Genomic DNA, 14,096 nt, shown 5'->3' with positions numbered 1-14,096 from the left:
AAACCTATAAATAAACTATAGATTTAATAATATAATATATAAGATATATACTGCTGACCTGGTTAACCGAGTGGTTAGCATATCCACTCTCCAGCCAAAAGGCTGTGAGTTTAAATCCCGCTATGGCCATGGATGTTTGTGATTGTCTGTGAAAATGCTAGTGGTGGTGGTGGGCAGTAGAAAGCATTGGTGTAGATGATGGTAGTTGTGGTTAGTTGTATAGTTAGTGGAGACAGAGAATTGTAGAGTAGGTGCCCTCCTTCAGTGAGTCTTTGGACTCCCTGTAGGTGTCACGTAATATAAGATATATAATGTAAGATAATCTATAGATAGAGATAAACCTACAGATACATTCCTTTCTTTTAGGCTTGCATGGTGATCCGAATGCATTTTTGAAAATTATGGAGACAACTACCATCTTTGAATAAAAACTTTAGTTTAATATAACTAAAATCTACAATTCGACATTTAGACTTTTATGTCAAGGTCATCTTCTGGAGCGTACAAATATACACAAGAAACAAGCTATACTACAATCAAACTGGTTCGTTAAAGACACTAACCAACCGCTACCACAATTGTTGGCCTGACCTCTGGTGGAAAAAAAAATATATATATATATACAGGGTGTTCGGGATAAATTTGACAGTTTCGTAAGGAAAAAGAAAATCTTCTTTGTATCTATTAAATTTAATGAATTGACAAAAAAACATTACAGGCAGAGTTAATTACAATACTATCAACAAGATTTACTCAAAATAACCACCATTAGCATCGATCACAGCTTCAATTCTGCTTCGGAACCTCGAACAAGCTGATGCTACAGTCTCCCTGGGAAGGGCCGCAAAAACTGTTTTAATTTTATCCATTAACTGGGCTTTTGTATTACTGGAAGTGCGATTGGTGTCTTTTTCAACTGCGCCCCATACAAAATAATCCATGGGGTTAAGGTCTGGGGAGTTTGGAGGCCAAACATTTGGACTGGTGAAGTCGTAGAAATTTTCAGACAACCATTTTTGACTTTTCCCAGAGGTGTGGCAAGGGGCCGAATCCTGCTGCCATACATACGGCCTACCATTGGCTACCCTTGTTATCCAGGGCTTGACTACAGTTAGCAACTCCACGAACAAAGCCCGAATTCCAATGCCAGGGTTCTTCAACACCTGTTCCTGCAGATTTGCGAGGAATTCTGCTGTACGAACGCAATCAGATCGTCTGCTAGGGATCTTTCTTCTTGCTACATCCTCGTAGTCACCATTGCAAGTCTCTAGTTCATGCCTGATTGTTTTTACTGTATTCAGGGAGCATTGGGCAGCAGTCGTAATATCCTTATTTTGATGGCGGGCACGAATCATCATGATACAAGTTATTCTCTTCCATGATTCAGGTGGGTTCCAGCTATCCATCCTTTCTGACATCTTGTATATGAATGAAGAAGGGTCCAAACTTTTAAATGAAGAGAAGTGTGTGTTAATACATGTAACTTACGGAAAAATATAATTAATTATAAATATGTCAAATTTATCCCGAACACCCTGTATATATATATATATATATACAGGGTGTTCGGGATAAATTTGACAGTTTCGTAAGGAAAAAGAAAATCTTCTTTGTATCTATTAAATTTAATGAATTGACAAAAAACATTACAGGCAGAGTTAATTACAATACTATCAACAAGATTTACTCAAAATAACCACCATTAGCATCGATCACAGCTTCAATTCTGCTTCGGAACCTCGAACAAGCTGATGCTACAGTCTCCCTGGGAAGGGCCGCAAAAACTGTTTTAGTTTTATCCATTAACTGGGCTTTTGTATTACTGGAAGTGCGATTGGTGTCTTTTTCAACTGCGCCCCATACAAAATAATCCATGGGGTTAAGGTCTGGGGAGTTTAGAGGCCAAACATTTGGACTGGTGAAGTCGTAGAAATTTTCAGACAACCATTTTTGACTTTTCCCAGAGGTGTGGCAAGGGGCCGAATCCTGCTGCCATACATACGGCCTACCATTGGCTACCCTTGTTATCCAGGGCTTGACTACAGTTAGCAACTCCACGAACAAAGCCCGAATTCCAATGCCAGGGTTCTTCAACACCTGTTCCTGCAGATTTGCGAGGAATTCTGCTGTACGAACGCAATCAGATCGTCTGCTAGGGATCTTTCTTCTTGCTACATCCTCGTAGTCACCATTGCAAGTCTCTAGTTCATGCCTGATTGTTTTTACTGTATTCAGGGAGCATTGGGCAGCAGTCGTAATATCCTTATTTTGATGGCGGGCACGAATCATCATGATACAAGTTATTCTCTTCCATGATTCAGGTGGGTTCCAGCTATCCATCCTTTCTGACATCTTGTATATGAATGAAGAAGGGTCCAAACTTTTAAATGAAGAGAAGTGTGTGTTAATACATGTAACTTACGGAAAAATATAATTAATTATAAATATGTCAAATTTATCCCGAACACCCTGTATATATTTTTTTTTTTTTTATATATATATATATAAGTTTAGGTGGAAACCACCCAAATATCAATAACAAAGATGGTATGAAAATTCCAAGGATCTGGATGGCACACATTCAGCCAACCTAATATGAAAGATTCAACATAAGTCAGGACTCTAGCCAATCCGCTAGTATTAGAAACCATTCCACTCCAACTGGCTGGAATAATGTTAATATATGTATATAGTAGACAACACAAATAATAGGACTCTAGCGTTGATGTATATATATATATATATATATATATATATATATATATATATATATATATATATATTTTTTTTTTTTTTTTTTTTTTTCACCAGAGGTCAGGGCAACAATTGTGGTAGCAGTTGGTCAGTGTCTTTAACGAACCAGTTTGATTGTAGTATAGCTTGTTTCTTGTGTATATTTGTACGTTCCAGAAGATGACCTCGACATAAAGGTCGAAACGTCGAATTGTAGATTTTAGTTATATTAAACTAAAGTTTTTATTCAAACACGGTAGTTGTCTCCATAATTTTCAAAAATGCTACAGATACATTGCTGGAAAAGAAGTCAATGGACACCCCCCATGGGAAAAGTGCATTGTGCCATGTAATGAGTTATGCGCTTGTAGCCAGTTTAAATTGGAGGAATATGTTGCTCCTAAGTCAGTGCAACTGTGCCCAGATGAAATGGCTGTGACAAGTGAACTGATGGAGTTTGAAAGAGGCATTGTGATAGGATGCCATTTTGCAGCCCTGTCTCTTCAGCAAATTGTTGAAACTTGGGTAATCAGAGGTCAACAGTGACAGATACTATGCTGAGATGGAAGCACACAGAGTTAACTGCAAGTGCTTCCCACAGTGGACAACCCACTACAATCACTGAATGTGACCACAGTGTGCTGCAAAGGATAACTTGTAAAAAGTGCCATTCATCAGCTGACATGTTGAATGCAGAGTTTCTTGCATCAACTGAAACATGAATCTGAATCTGCACAAAACATTAAGAACTGAGGCTCACAACATGGGTTTTCATGGTAGGACCACAGTATGCAAGTCCTACATTACCCAAACCAACATGTAGCATCATCTACAGTGGTGCAAAAAGTGTGTATGGTGGGACTTGGAAGCTTAGAAAGCTATGTTATGGAGCAACAAATCACACTACACTCTCTGCTGAGCAGATTGACAGGTGTGGGTGAGGTGGATGATGCCCAGTGAACGTCTCTTACCAGAGTGCATAATCCTAACTATGAAATTCGAAGGTGGCAGTGTAATGGTATGTTCCTGTTTTTCCTGGTTTTGCCTCAGACCTCTGTTTGTAGTTCCATGAACATTGAACTCTGAGAGATATCTGAACATTCCAGACAGTGCAATGCTTCCTGCTTTGCACTGTCTGGAAAGCTATGTTATGGAGCAACAAATCACACTACACTCTCTGCTGAGCAGATTGACAGGTGTGGGTGAGGTGGATGATGCCCAGTGAACGTCTCTTACCAGAGTGCATAATCCTAACTATGAAATTCGAAGGTGGCAGTGTAATGGTATGTTCCTGTTTTTCCTGGTTTTGCCTCAGACCTCTGTTTGTAGTTCCATGAACATTGAACTCTGAGAGATATCTGAACATTCCAGACAGTGCAATGCTTCCTGCTTTGTGGCATTTCTTAGAACTGATCATTGTCTCTTAAAGCAAGGCAATGCATGTGGTTGTCATAACGTTGCTGTTATAACTGCGTGGTTTATAGACATGGATGTCACCACAATTGACTAGCCTCCACAAAGCCCTGATCTTAACTGTATTGAACATCTGTCAGATGAATTGGAGTGTTAGGTGATTCAAGAGATATCCACCCCACAGTGGTCCAGGAAGAATGGTCCAAACTTCCCATTGATTGCTATCATATACGTGTGGAAAGTATGTCACCATTAGATTTCTACAGTCATTGCAGCAAAGGAGGTTTTACATCCTATTAAAGTGGGCACCATGCTGTTGGTTCCACACATTATTGTGCCCATTGTCTTCTTTCCAAGCAGTGTATAAATACTATAAATAAATTACAGTTATTCTTGTATCAAAATAAATTGTAGTAAATTATAAATTAGCATAAATGCATAATTAAAAAAGTGACAAATCTTTTCAGGGACCTGCTGGATCAAAAGGTGAAACTGGACCACCTGTAAGTACTTCAATGAAGTTTTTCATTTTGTTTGTTTTTTTGTGCGTGTGTGCGTGTGTGTGTGTGTGTGTGTGAGGGAGGGAGGGGTGGATGGATGGATGGGTGGGTGGGTGGGTGGGTGGATGGATGGATGGATGGAATGGAATGGAATGGAATGGATGGATGGATGGATGGATGCTTATGAAGAAAAAGAACAGTGTTACTTTTTTTAACTTTATCTGATGCATTATCATCATCTTACTTAATAGAAGCAGTGGCCAATAAATTGAAACTTTTTTCTAAAAAAATAAATTTAGATGATTCTAATGTATACTGCTTCACGAAATTAACAAAAAATGTGGTGTAACTCATACAGATTGTGATGGAACAAGACAGAATTTGATATGTTGGTGTACAGTGAAATGAGGAGAGAGCAAGAAATGTTAGCCAAATATAATGGACAGTCAAAATATTTAAAGGGAAGCTTTTGTTCATTTTACTGTACTTTTGTATATCCTAGGGTGTTATTTATCTTTTGCACACATTCGCAAGCGATATATATTGCATTATTTACATTTTTGGTGGCCAAAATGTATTTGCAAGCTAAATAAAGACTAGGTTCTGATTTTCGTCAATTTCTGTTTTCACCAGCGGTCCCTAAATTGGTGTATAAGTGTGCAGTGCATGTATAGTAATACTAATATTTTAAAAAAATTATAAAAAAATCTTGCTTACATAGGTATTGGTTTAATGAATACATGCAATAGAATGTATAGTAGAATGATTAATGAAAACAAAATTCAAATATAGTGAAAAAATATTACTAGAATGTCAAAATGGATTTAGAAAACACTCTACAATGAGTGCATTATTTTGTTTAAAATTACTTATATAGAAAAGAAGAGAATTTAATTATTATTATTATTATTATTATTATTATTATTATTATTATTATGTGACACCTCCAGGGAGTCCAAAGACTCATCGAGGGAAAGTGTGCCAACAGCATCGAACGATTGAACCCTTCCAACTACTAACCACGCTCAAACTTGCTTAACTTTTTGCATGACCATTAGTAGCAGAAGCTCTACCAATCGATCAACCTTTGTGTTTTGATTATTGATTATGAAAAAGCATTTGATAAAATAAACATTTATTGTTTGCTGTATCAATGAAGAATAAATATATCTAATATTTTATTATAGGCAATACTGAATATATACAAATATAGTGTAATAAAAATAAATGCAAAAAATATCTGAAAAACGATCTATAAAGCAAGGATATCGTTCATCTCAAACACTTTTTAATATTTATATTAATGAAATACTAATAACAGAACAGTTTGAATAACCCGATGTAGAAATTTTCTGAAATAGTAAAATAAATGTGTTATTATTTGCAGATGATTAGTTAATAATATCAGATAAGGAAGACAGTTTACAAAGAGCAATTTTATTATCATCATTATTATTATTACATGACAACACCTCCAAGGATTCATCGTAGGAGGGCACTCTACTCTACTCCGCCACACACATCTCACTATCTCATCTACTATTTAATTCTCCAACTACAATTGATACTCCAATAACAATTGATAGTAGTAGTGTCACACAATGACACTACTACTATCAATGCTATCTACTGCCCATCACCAACAACAGCATTTTTTTTGTCTGTAAATTGTGTGTGTTCTCATGGCTGATATGTCTAATATGCAGTATGAAAAACCTGAGTTTCGGGGAAAGAAACCCTGCTACCTCTGTGTAAGATCAGCTAACTCATCTTCAATTGAAAAAGTCCATATAAAGATTCCTCTCATCAATGATACAAATCAAATGCAGGTCTTTTCTGGTAGAGGGGCACAACATTCTGCTGTTCTTCCGATTGTGTTATTGAGGTCATCTGGTTTTCATGGAGAGAGAAGAGAATGTAGTGGAAAGGTCCAGAGTTGATTAAATAAGATGGTTTTTGGTCACTGGAATGTAAATTGCAAAGCATTGTGGACAGAGAGAGAAAGAGTGAGAAGAGGGGATATAATTGTGGCATATATGTTAGTAAAGGTTTGTTGCTAGATTTAAAATTTTAAATATTTGTAAAATATTTAATTTAAACACTATAGTAGAACAGTTTGGGAATGAAAATATCTCTTGATAAATCTAAAACATTGGCATTTTGTGTACAAATTCCAGTTAGAAGTAAAGTTATTAATTAATAAAATAAAATATAAAAATAAAATAACACGTGAAACAAGATTTATGAGGACTGCAAAATACACATTATTAGAAAAAGAAAAAAAAAAGAATGATGATATTTCAAAAGAACTAAAAAGAAAATCAATAGTAGAAAACTAAACAAATATAAACAAAACTGGATGGAATATCTAGACCAAAGGGCCAACATCCAATATACGTCAATTGGGAAGAGAAGACCTCATAGATCACAAAAGCGGCTATTGTATTAAAAATTAGACCAGAACAGGTTATAATGTCTATATCCATATTTAGGGTTATTATTATGATGATGAATGAATGAATGAATGAATGAAGAGAATAAATATGCAGTCTGAAAGAAGAAGACATTTATCTCCTCCATAATGCTTTCTTCATTATGAAGGAGGCAAAACATGAATGAAACTCATGAGTTTTATGAAGAATACAAAGAACAAACTATGAAGGTGGCACAGTTAGTAAAGATAGGGTGTATATTAGGGGCAAAAAATCAGCCAATCAGGCCAAGGAAAAACAAGAGTAGTAGGAGAAACAGTCTTATGTGATAGTGAAAATGCTAAAATAGTAACCTGTGAAAGATACGTTTAAGATATTTAATGAACAATTCATGTAAAATTTCATCATTGTAAGTGTGACATGTTATGGAACTATACTTGGGTAGCTCCATCACTATCACTACAGGGTCCTGTGCGACTTCTATTCCTGCAGTGCAGGGTGTTCACCAGGGTGATCTTCTATCTCCCCTTTTCTTTAACTGCATCATAGATGAGTTTCTTCACTCTCTTCCTAGCCATATAGGCTACTCTCTTATAGGTGCTTCTTCCTTTAATGCTATGGCCTTTGTGGATGATCTTATTCTCATAGCCTCTACCAAGGTAGGCTTGCAGAAACTCCTTGACCAGGCAGTTGACTTTTTCTCTATTTGTGGCCTTTCTATTAATGTAGAGACGTTCTGCTCTTTAGCTCCTGTCCCCTCTGGTTGTGACAAGAAGCTTAAGGTCGAGACTATAGAGTTTTCCATGCACAGGAGGCCATTGCATGCTTTGACATCCTGGAAGAGTGGAGATACCTCGGTATCATGTTTGCCCCAAAGGGAAGGTTTTCTGTCCCTTCTATCCTAGAAGCTGGGATCACTTCTTTGAGGAAAGCTCCTCTCAAGCCCCAGCAAAGACTGTTTCTCCTTTTCCACTATCTCCTACCTCGCTTTTACCACAAGTTGGTGCTTAGTAGGACATATATCTCGGTACTGTCCCAAATGGACAGGGCTATCCATTCAGCCATGAGATCATGGCTCCGACTGCCACCTGACACCCCTACTGCATATTTCCATGCGAAGGTGAAGGATGGCGGGCTCAGGGTTCCATCACTTAGATGGCTGATCCCATGCCTGCAGCTGTTCAGAATCGTGAAGTTAGAACTATCTTCTTCCCCTATCTGCAGAGAGGCTTTCTATAGCTCATTAATACTTTAGGCAGGCTAAAGCTGGTCCCATTATCAAGGTACCTTAATTGAGTCGGAACCCGAGGATCACAAGAGATGGGCATCTCTGCTGCACTGTTCTGTAGATGGTTCTCCTTTAAAAGAGTCATATCTGGTGCCTCCCAAGCATGATTGGGTAAGGGATGGCACCAGATTCCTCCCTGGGTTTGAGTATCTTGACCTTATCAGGACACAAATCAATGCCCTGCCCACTTGAGCCTACACAGCTCGATGGGGTGGTGATGACTCAAACTGTAAGGCTGGTTGCCACTGCATTGAGACATTGTCTCATATAGCCCAGTGTTGCTTCCACACCCATGTGGTCCACATGTGGAGGCTTGACACCGTGGTCTCCATTCTGAACAACTGCTTTAAGAACAAAAGTTGGGAGACTGCGGTGGAACCACATTATAGGACCTCCCTGGGATTGCATAAACCAGACTTAGTGGTTAAAAGAGATGATGATGCTTGGATAGTTGATGCACACGTGGTGGGAACAGGGCGCCCACTTGCCTATAGCCATAATAATAAGGTAAACTATTATAAGAATAACCAAGATCTAGTTAGCTGTTTTAAGGATACTTGTGACATAAGACTGAATGATAAATGCATGTAAACACAAGAAATATCTGGTTAATTAAATATCTTTCTTGTGTTTACATGCATTTATCATTCAAGATCTAGTTAGTAAGATACGGGAGGAGCATGGGGCAACTCCGAGGTTTACCAGCGCCACCATCTTTTTACATGGCATATGGAGCGCAGCTAGCTATAAGGACTTAAAACAGCTTGGGCTTACGCAAAAGGATATAAAAGTTCTTTCCTTGAGTGCCCTACAGGGCATACTGGTGGCATGGCTTTGCCACCAGAGAATGACTACAATGATAACTAGAACAGACATAGGGTAAAACACTTGTAAAGGCTTAGGCCTATATCAAGTCTGGACATGATGTAACGGTAGTACTGTCTATAACCAGTACAAAGATTAATAATAAAAAATAAAATAAAAATATTTAATGACCAATTCATCTAAAATTTCATCATTGTAAGTGTGACATCATTCAGAGCATACAGAGGAAATCTAGGAGGAGGAAGAGGGGACTGATGCTGAGCATCAGGAGGTGTATGAAGAATTAAGTTAACTTGATGTTAGTAAGATGGCAGACTTAATGACATATCACTGCATGTTTTTAATTAAATGTGCCCTTCAGTTAATGGCAGCATTGACATACTTGTGTCATAAGAGTCTAGCAGTGGGACAAGTCTCAAAGGATTGGAATAAACACAAGTATCTGGAGTTGTAGTTAAGATATTGAAGAGGTTAATGAAAGCGATCCAGAATTAGGCTGATAATAGCAGCATTCTTTGTGACAGCATGGATTTATTAAAGCTTCCATGTTATATCATGATGAGGAGCATAATTTCATATTTAGATTTCATGAAAGCTTTTGATAGATGGCCATATGACATGCTGGTAATTAAATTGGAAGAGTGGGGGTGAGATAATAGATGAATAGGAGTTTGACTGTATATGGGGACAGTGTCACCAAAGGGAATAATCACTAGTGGTGTGCCACAGAGACCTGTTTTGGGATCCTAATGTTTAACTTGTAAATGAATGATATTTGGTGAGGTTTAAATGGGGATATACATTTTGCAGATGATGCAAAGATGGAGAGAACTGTGAACAGCCTAGCAAATTATGATTTTATAACAAGATTTTAGGAAATTAAATGAATGGAGTTGCCAGTTCATTGTTGGAACTTGTGGGATTCTAAAATTTTACTGGTAGTTGAGGAGATAAGTGATCTAAAAATAATGTGGACAAGGATCTAAAATTTAGGGGACACATTGCAAAAATTGTGAGAACATCACACCTGCTTAAGTCGGTGATGCAAAGGATTTGGAGATTTAAATGTAAGTAGTTGTGATTTCCCTGTATGAGGCCTTGATCAAGCTGTATATGAATTAGTGTGCACAGATTTGATCATCTGGTTTTCATGGAGAGAGATGAAGATGTAGTGGAATAGAGTTGATCAGCTAAGATGATTTTTGGTCACTGTAAGTAAGTTTAAAAGTCTTGTGGAGAGAGAGAAGAGAGGAAATAATTGGGACATAAGGTGGTAAGGGCTTGTTTCCAGATTAATGGGAAAGATTTTTCATAGAATGGGGGAATATGGGAATAGAACAAGAGGATCCTTAAACTACATAAGAGAATATGAGCAAAAGTGTCACAAGGAGCATTTTTGTATGGAGAGTGGTTAGTGAGTTGAATATAATGCCTGAGTTTCTGATATATGTAAAAACAGTGAATGTTTGACATGATTTGATGTGCAGTAGTGGGACCTCATCCAGAAATCCAACATGATAACTTAATGGAAATGAGATATTAATAATAATAATTCCAATCCATGAATTGCTTTTAACAGTTCTTTTCCTGTAGGCTTTTGCTTGACTATTCCAGAAGCTAGTGAAGCTGTACTAAGTGGAATTGCAAAAACAGCAGGACTGTAAAAACAACTCTTACTCTTCTCTTTATATTACAGTAATTAGATAATGTAATAGAAATTCTAGAATAATTTATAGGCCAATTCAGGACTCTTGCTATATAGAAAATCTGTCTCAGTAAGGAAATGTTCAGTTATTATGCAAACCAAACTGCCTGGCTTTCTAATGTCCCTTTATTGAGGTAACAGCTCATGTGGTTCCATTATATTTCCACCAAGATTTTTTATTATTTGTGACTTGTGTATCTAAGTAGATTCCAGATAAATTTGTGTGTATATTATAAGAACTATTGATATTAATTTTTAAAATAATTGATTTTCTCACTTAAGAATAAGATGATATTAAAACATTTTGTGATTTCTGAAGTAAATATTTAACATGGTATTTTAGTTTGTAACACTTGCCATATCTCCATTCTGATTATAAATTAGACCAGTGTTGATATAAATTTTTGTGCTTAAAAAGTTTGAGGAATCAATGCTAGAAGAAGATAAGTTCCTTCTGGGAGTAATTTGTAGAGGATCAAAAAACATAAAAATTTCAAAAATCATAAATCCAGAAGTATGAGACATTCAGATTTAAAACTTTCTATCAGTATAAGCAGCTTTATTTTTTTCAAAAAAAAAAGAAAAAAAAAAAAACATTATAATAGCCTAAATGCAGTATTCATATCAAATATTGTTGATAAAAATTGTTCACATACTTATTTTATAACTTATTCTAATTCTTTTTTATATATCTTTCTCTCTCTTTTTTTTTTTTTTTTTTTTTGTCTTTACATAGGGTCCTCCTGGATTGCCTGTAAGTTATTATTAAAATGAAAAATCTGCATACTTTTAATTACCAGAATTTAAATTTTGAGTTTCATAAACCTTTATATTGCATTTTTCCAAAAAATAAACGAATCATTAATTGCAAGCTATTACCCTACCATTGCGGTGCTTGCAACTGGGGAGAATGATTACGAAGACAGGACTTTAATTGTTTCCAAACATCGATTATCAGTTAAGAAGGGGGTATACATACAAGGTGTCCCAAAATTCACGCAAGAAGTAATTTTGATAGAAAACACAGGTTTTTAATTAAAAATTGTAATTTCTTATTGATTCATAAAGTATACAGTATAGGGTTATGCATGGAATAGCATATCAGGTAAATGGCATCCATGGCTTTGCTGGCACACGCACTCTTTTGTCGATTTTCCATGAACTTTTTGCATAAATGTGGCTGAATTTCGTTGATACAGCGCTCAATTTCCTCCTTCAAAGCGTGGGTGGTCGTAAGCTTGTTGGCATAAACCTTAGACTTCAAAAAATCCCAAAGAAAAAAGTCCAACGCCATTAAGTCACATGATCTGGGCGGCCAATTCTGATTACTAAAATGGGAAATTACACGACCAGGAAATGACTCGTGCAGTAATTGAATTGTTTCTCGGGCTGTATGGCATGTGGCACCATCTTGTTGAAACCACATGTCGTCCACATCCATATCTTGCAATTTAGGCACAAAAAACTGGATTATCATGTCGCGATAATCCAGTTTTTTGGATTATCGCACCATTAACTGTTATTGCCTTACCAGCCGCATTTTTGAAGAAGAATAGATCGATGATGCCTCCAGCCCAAAATCCACACCAAACAGTGACACATTGTGGATGCATTTGTTTCTCAACAATCACTCGTGGATTTTCTGAACCCCAAATGTGACAATTTTGTCGATTAATGAAGCCATTAAGATGAAAATGAGCCTCATCACTGAAGATGATTTTGTTCGAAAAATAAGCATCCATTGTTGTTCTAATCCATTCAACGAACTCTCTTCACTGTGTGTGGTCAGTAGGCTTCAGTTCTTGAGTCAATTGAACTTTGTAAGCATAAAGATGCAAATCTTTCGTGAGAATACGCTGTAGAGAGCTTCTCGAAATGCCCAATTCAAGACCATGATGCCGAATTGATGTTCCTGGACTCTCAGCAACACGAACTGCTTCGATGTTTTCTGTTGAACACTTGTTGAAGGACGGCCAGAGTGTATAAGATCACTAATTGATCCAGTTTCCTTGAATTTTTTAATTAATCTTTTCACAGTTGATGAAGTTAAATCACTATTCCGACCATATTTTGTACGAAAATTGCGAACTGTAGCTGCCAAACCTTCATTATTTTTAAAATATTGCTCAACAACGAAAATGCATTGTTCTTTCGTGTAGTGCTCCATTTTTAATAACCCTAAACTGTCAGCTGTCACGCTGTCTTTTTTTTCTCGTTGGCAACACTTTACCGCACAAATGGCACTAAATTTAAATCTTGCGTGAATTTTGGGACACACTGTAGAACTACAGAGTTAGTGAATGTGACAAACTTAGGAGACAGCTTGAGCAGTGCCATGATGAATGATATGACTGCTATGTGAATATGCAAGGAAAGGATGTTAGCAGTTCATGGTATATGGTCAAGAGTTGTTTGAAGGAAGCAGTATCAGACTGTATACCCAGAGTCGAGAAGGTAAATCAAGTAGAAGTTTGAAGGATGAGTAGCATGATTAAGGAGGAGCTGGGGGGGGGGATAAATGTTATGGTGGGTATGTAAAGAGAGAGGTGATCAGTATGGTATGGGAGGAAATATCAGCATTTTATGAGATGTGAAATAGTCAGGCTGGCCAAAAGTAATTCCAAAGAGTTCTTTCACCACGTAGCAAGTAAAAAAAGAAGAATAGCAATGACTGTTTATTACAAGATAGAATGCTAACAATGGATTGATTTGAAACAAGTAAGGAAACAATAGAGCTGCATGTATACATACAAAAGCATAATGGTATAACTGAAGAAACATAGATTGATCATTGATAATTAAAAAAACAAAAAAACTTTATTAATGTGTTATTCTGATAAGACTTTCCCACATTTTAGGATACAGTCATTCCGATTCAAGTTCAGGCAGTGTAGCAAGGCTTCAGCACTCTCTTTAAACAAATGCTCAAATTTGTATTGACAACTGTGAAATAAGAGAGTTACAGATCAAAGAATGTTGCAGTCTGTGTCTGTTCCATGTTGAGCCAAGCCAGATTTATCAGATTTACTGTAGCAAATATAAGATTGTTATTCTCTTTTCTATTGAGTGTCCAGTTTGTCCGAAGTAGGATAGATGGCAATCACAAGGAACTTAGTATACACCAAGGAACGACAGTGGGAACGATCAGTTGCCTTTTGACGAGGGAAAACAAGCTGATAATTTACTGATAAGTATAAAAG

The 14,096-nt window shown here is 36.7% G+C and overlaps 1 protein-coding gene across 1 annotated transcript in view; it reads left to right on the top strand.

Annotated features, from left to right (window-relative positions):
• The window catches only part of LOC150098029 (uncharacterized), a 995,665-nt gene that overhangs the window by 841,538 nt on the left and 140,031 nt on the right, over positions 1-14,096 (top strand). Inside the window, exons 37-38 of the mRNA XM_090406661.1 lie at positions 4,614-4,649; positions 11,633-11,650. Coding sequence (XP_090262787.1) covers positions 4,614-4,649; positions 11,633-11,650 — 54 coding nt within the window. The remainder of the gene's footprint in view (positions 1-4,613; positions 4,650-11,632; positions 11,651-14,096) is intronic.

Source organism: Typopeltis vanoorti, chromosome 16, assembly GCF_054136105.1.
Source record: "Typopeltis vanoorti isolate ZY-2024b chromosome 16, IOZ_Tvanoo_1.0, whole genome shotgun sequence".
Taxonomy (NCBI): domain Eukaryota; kingdom Metazoa; phylum Arthropoda; class Arachnida; order Uropygi; family Thelyphonidae; genus Typopeltis; species Typopeltis vanoorti.
This window is presented reverse-complemented; position numbering and strand designations above follow the sequence as displayed.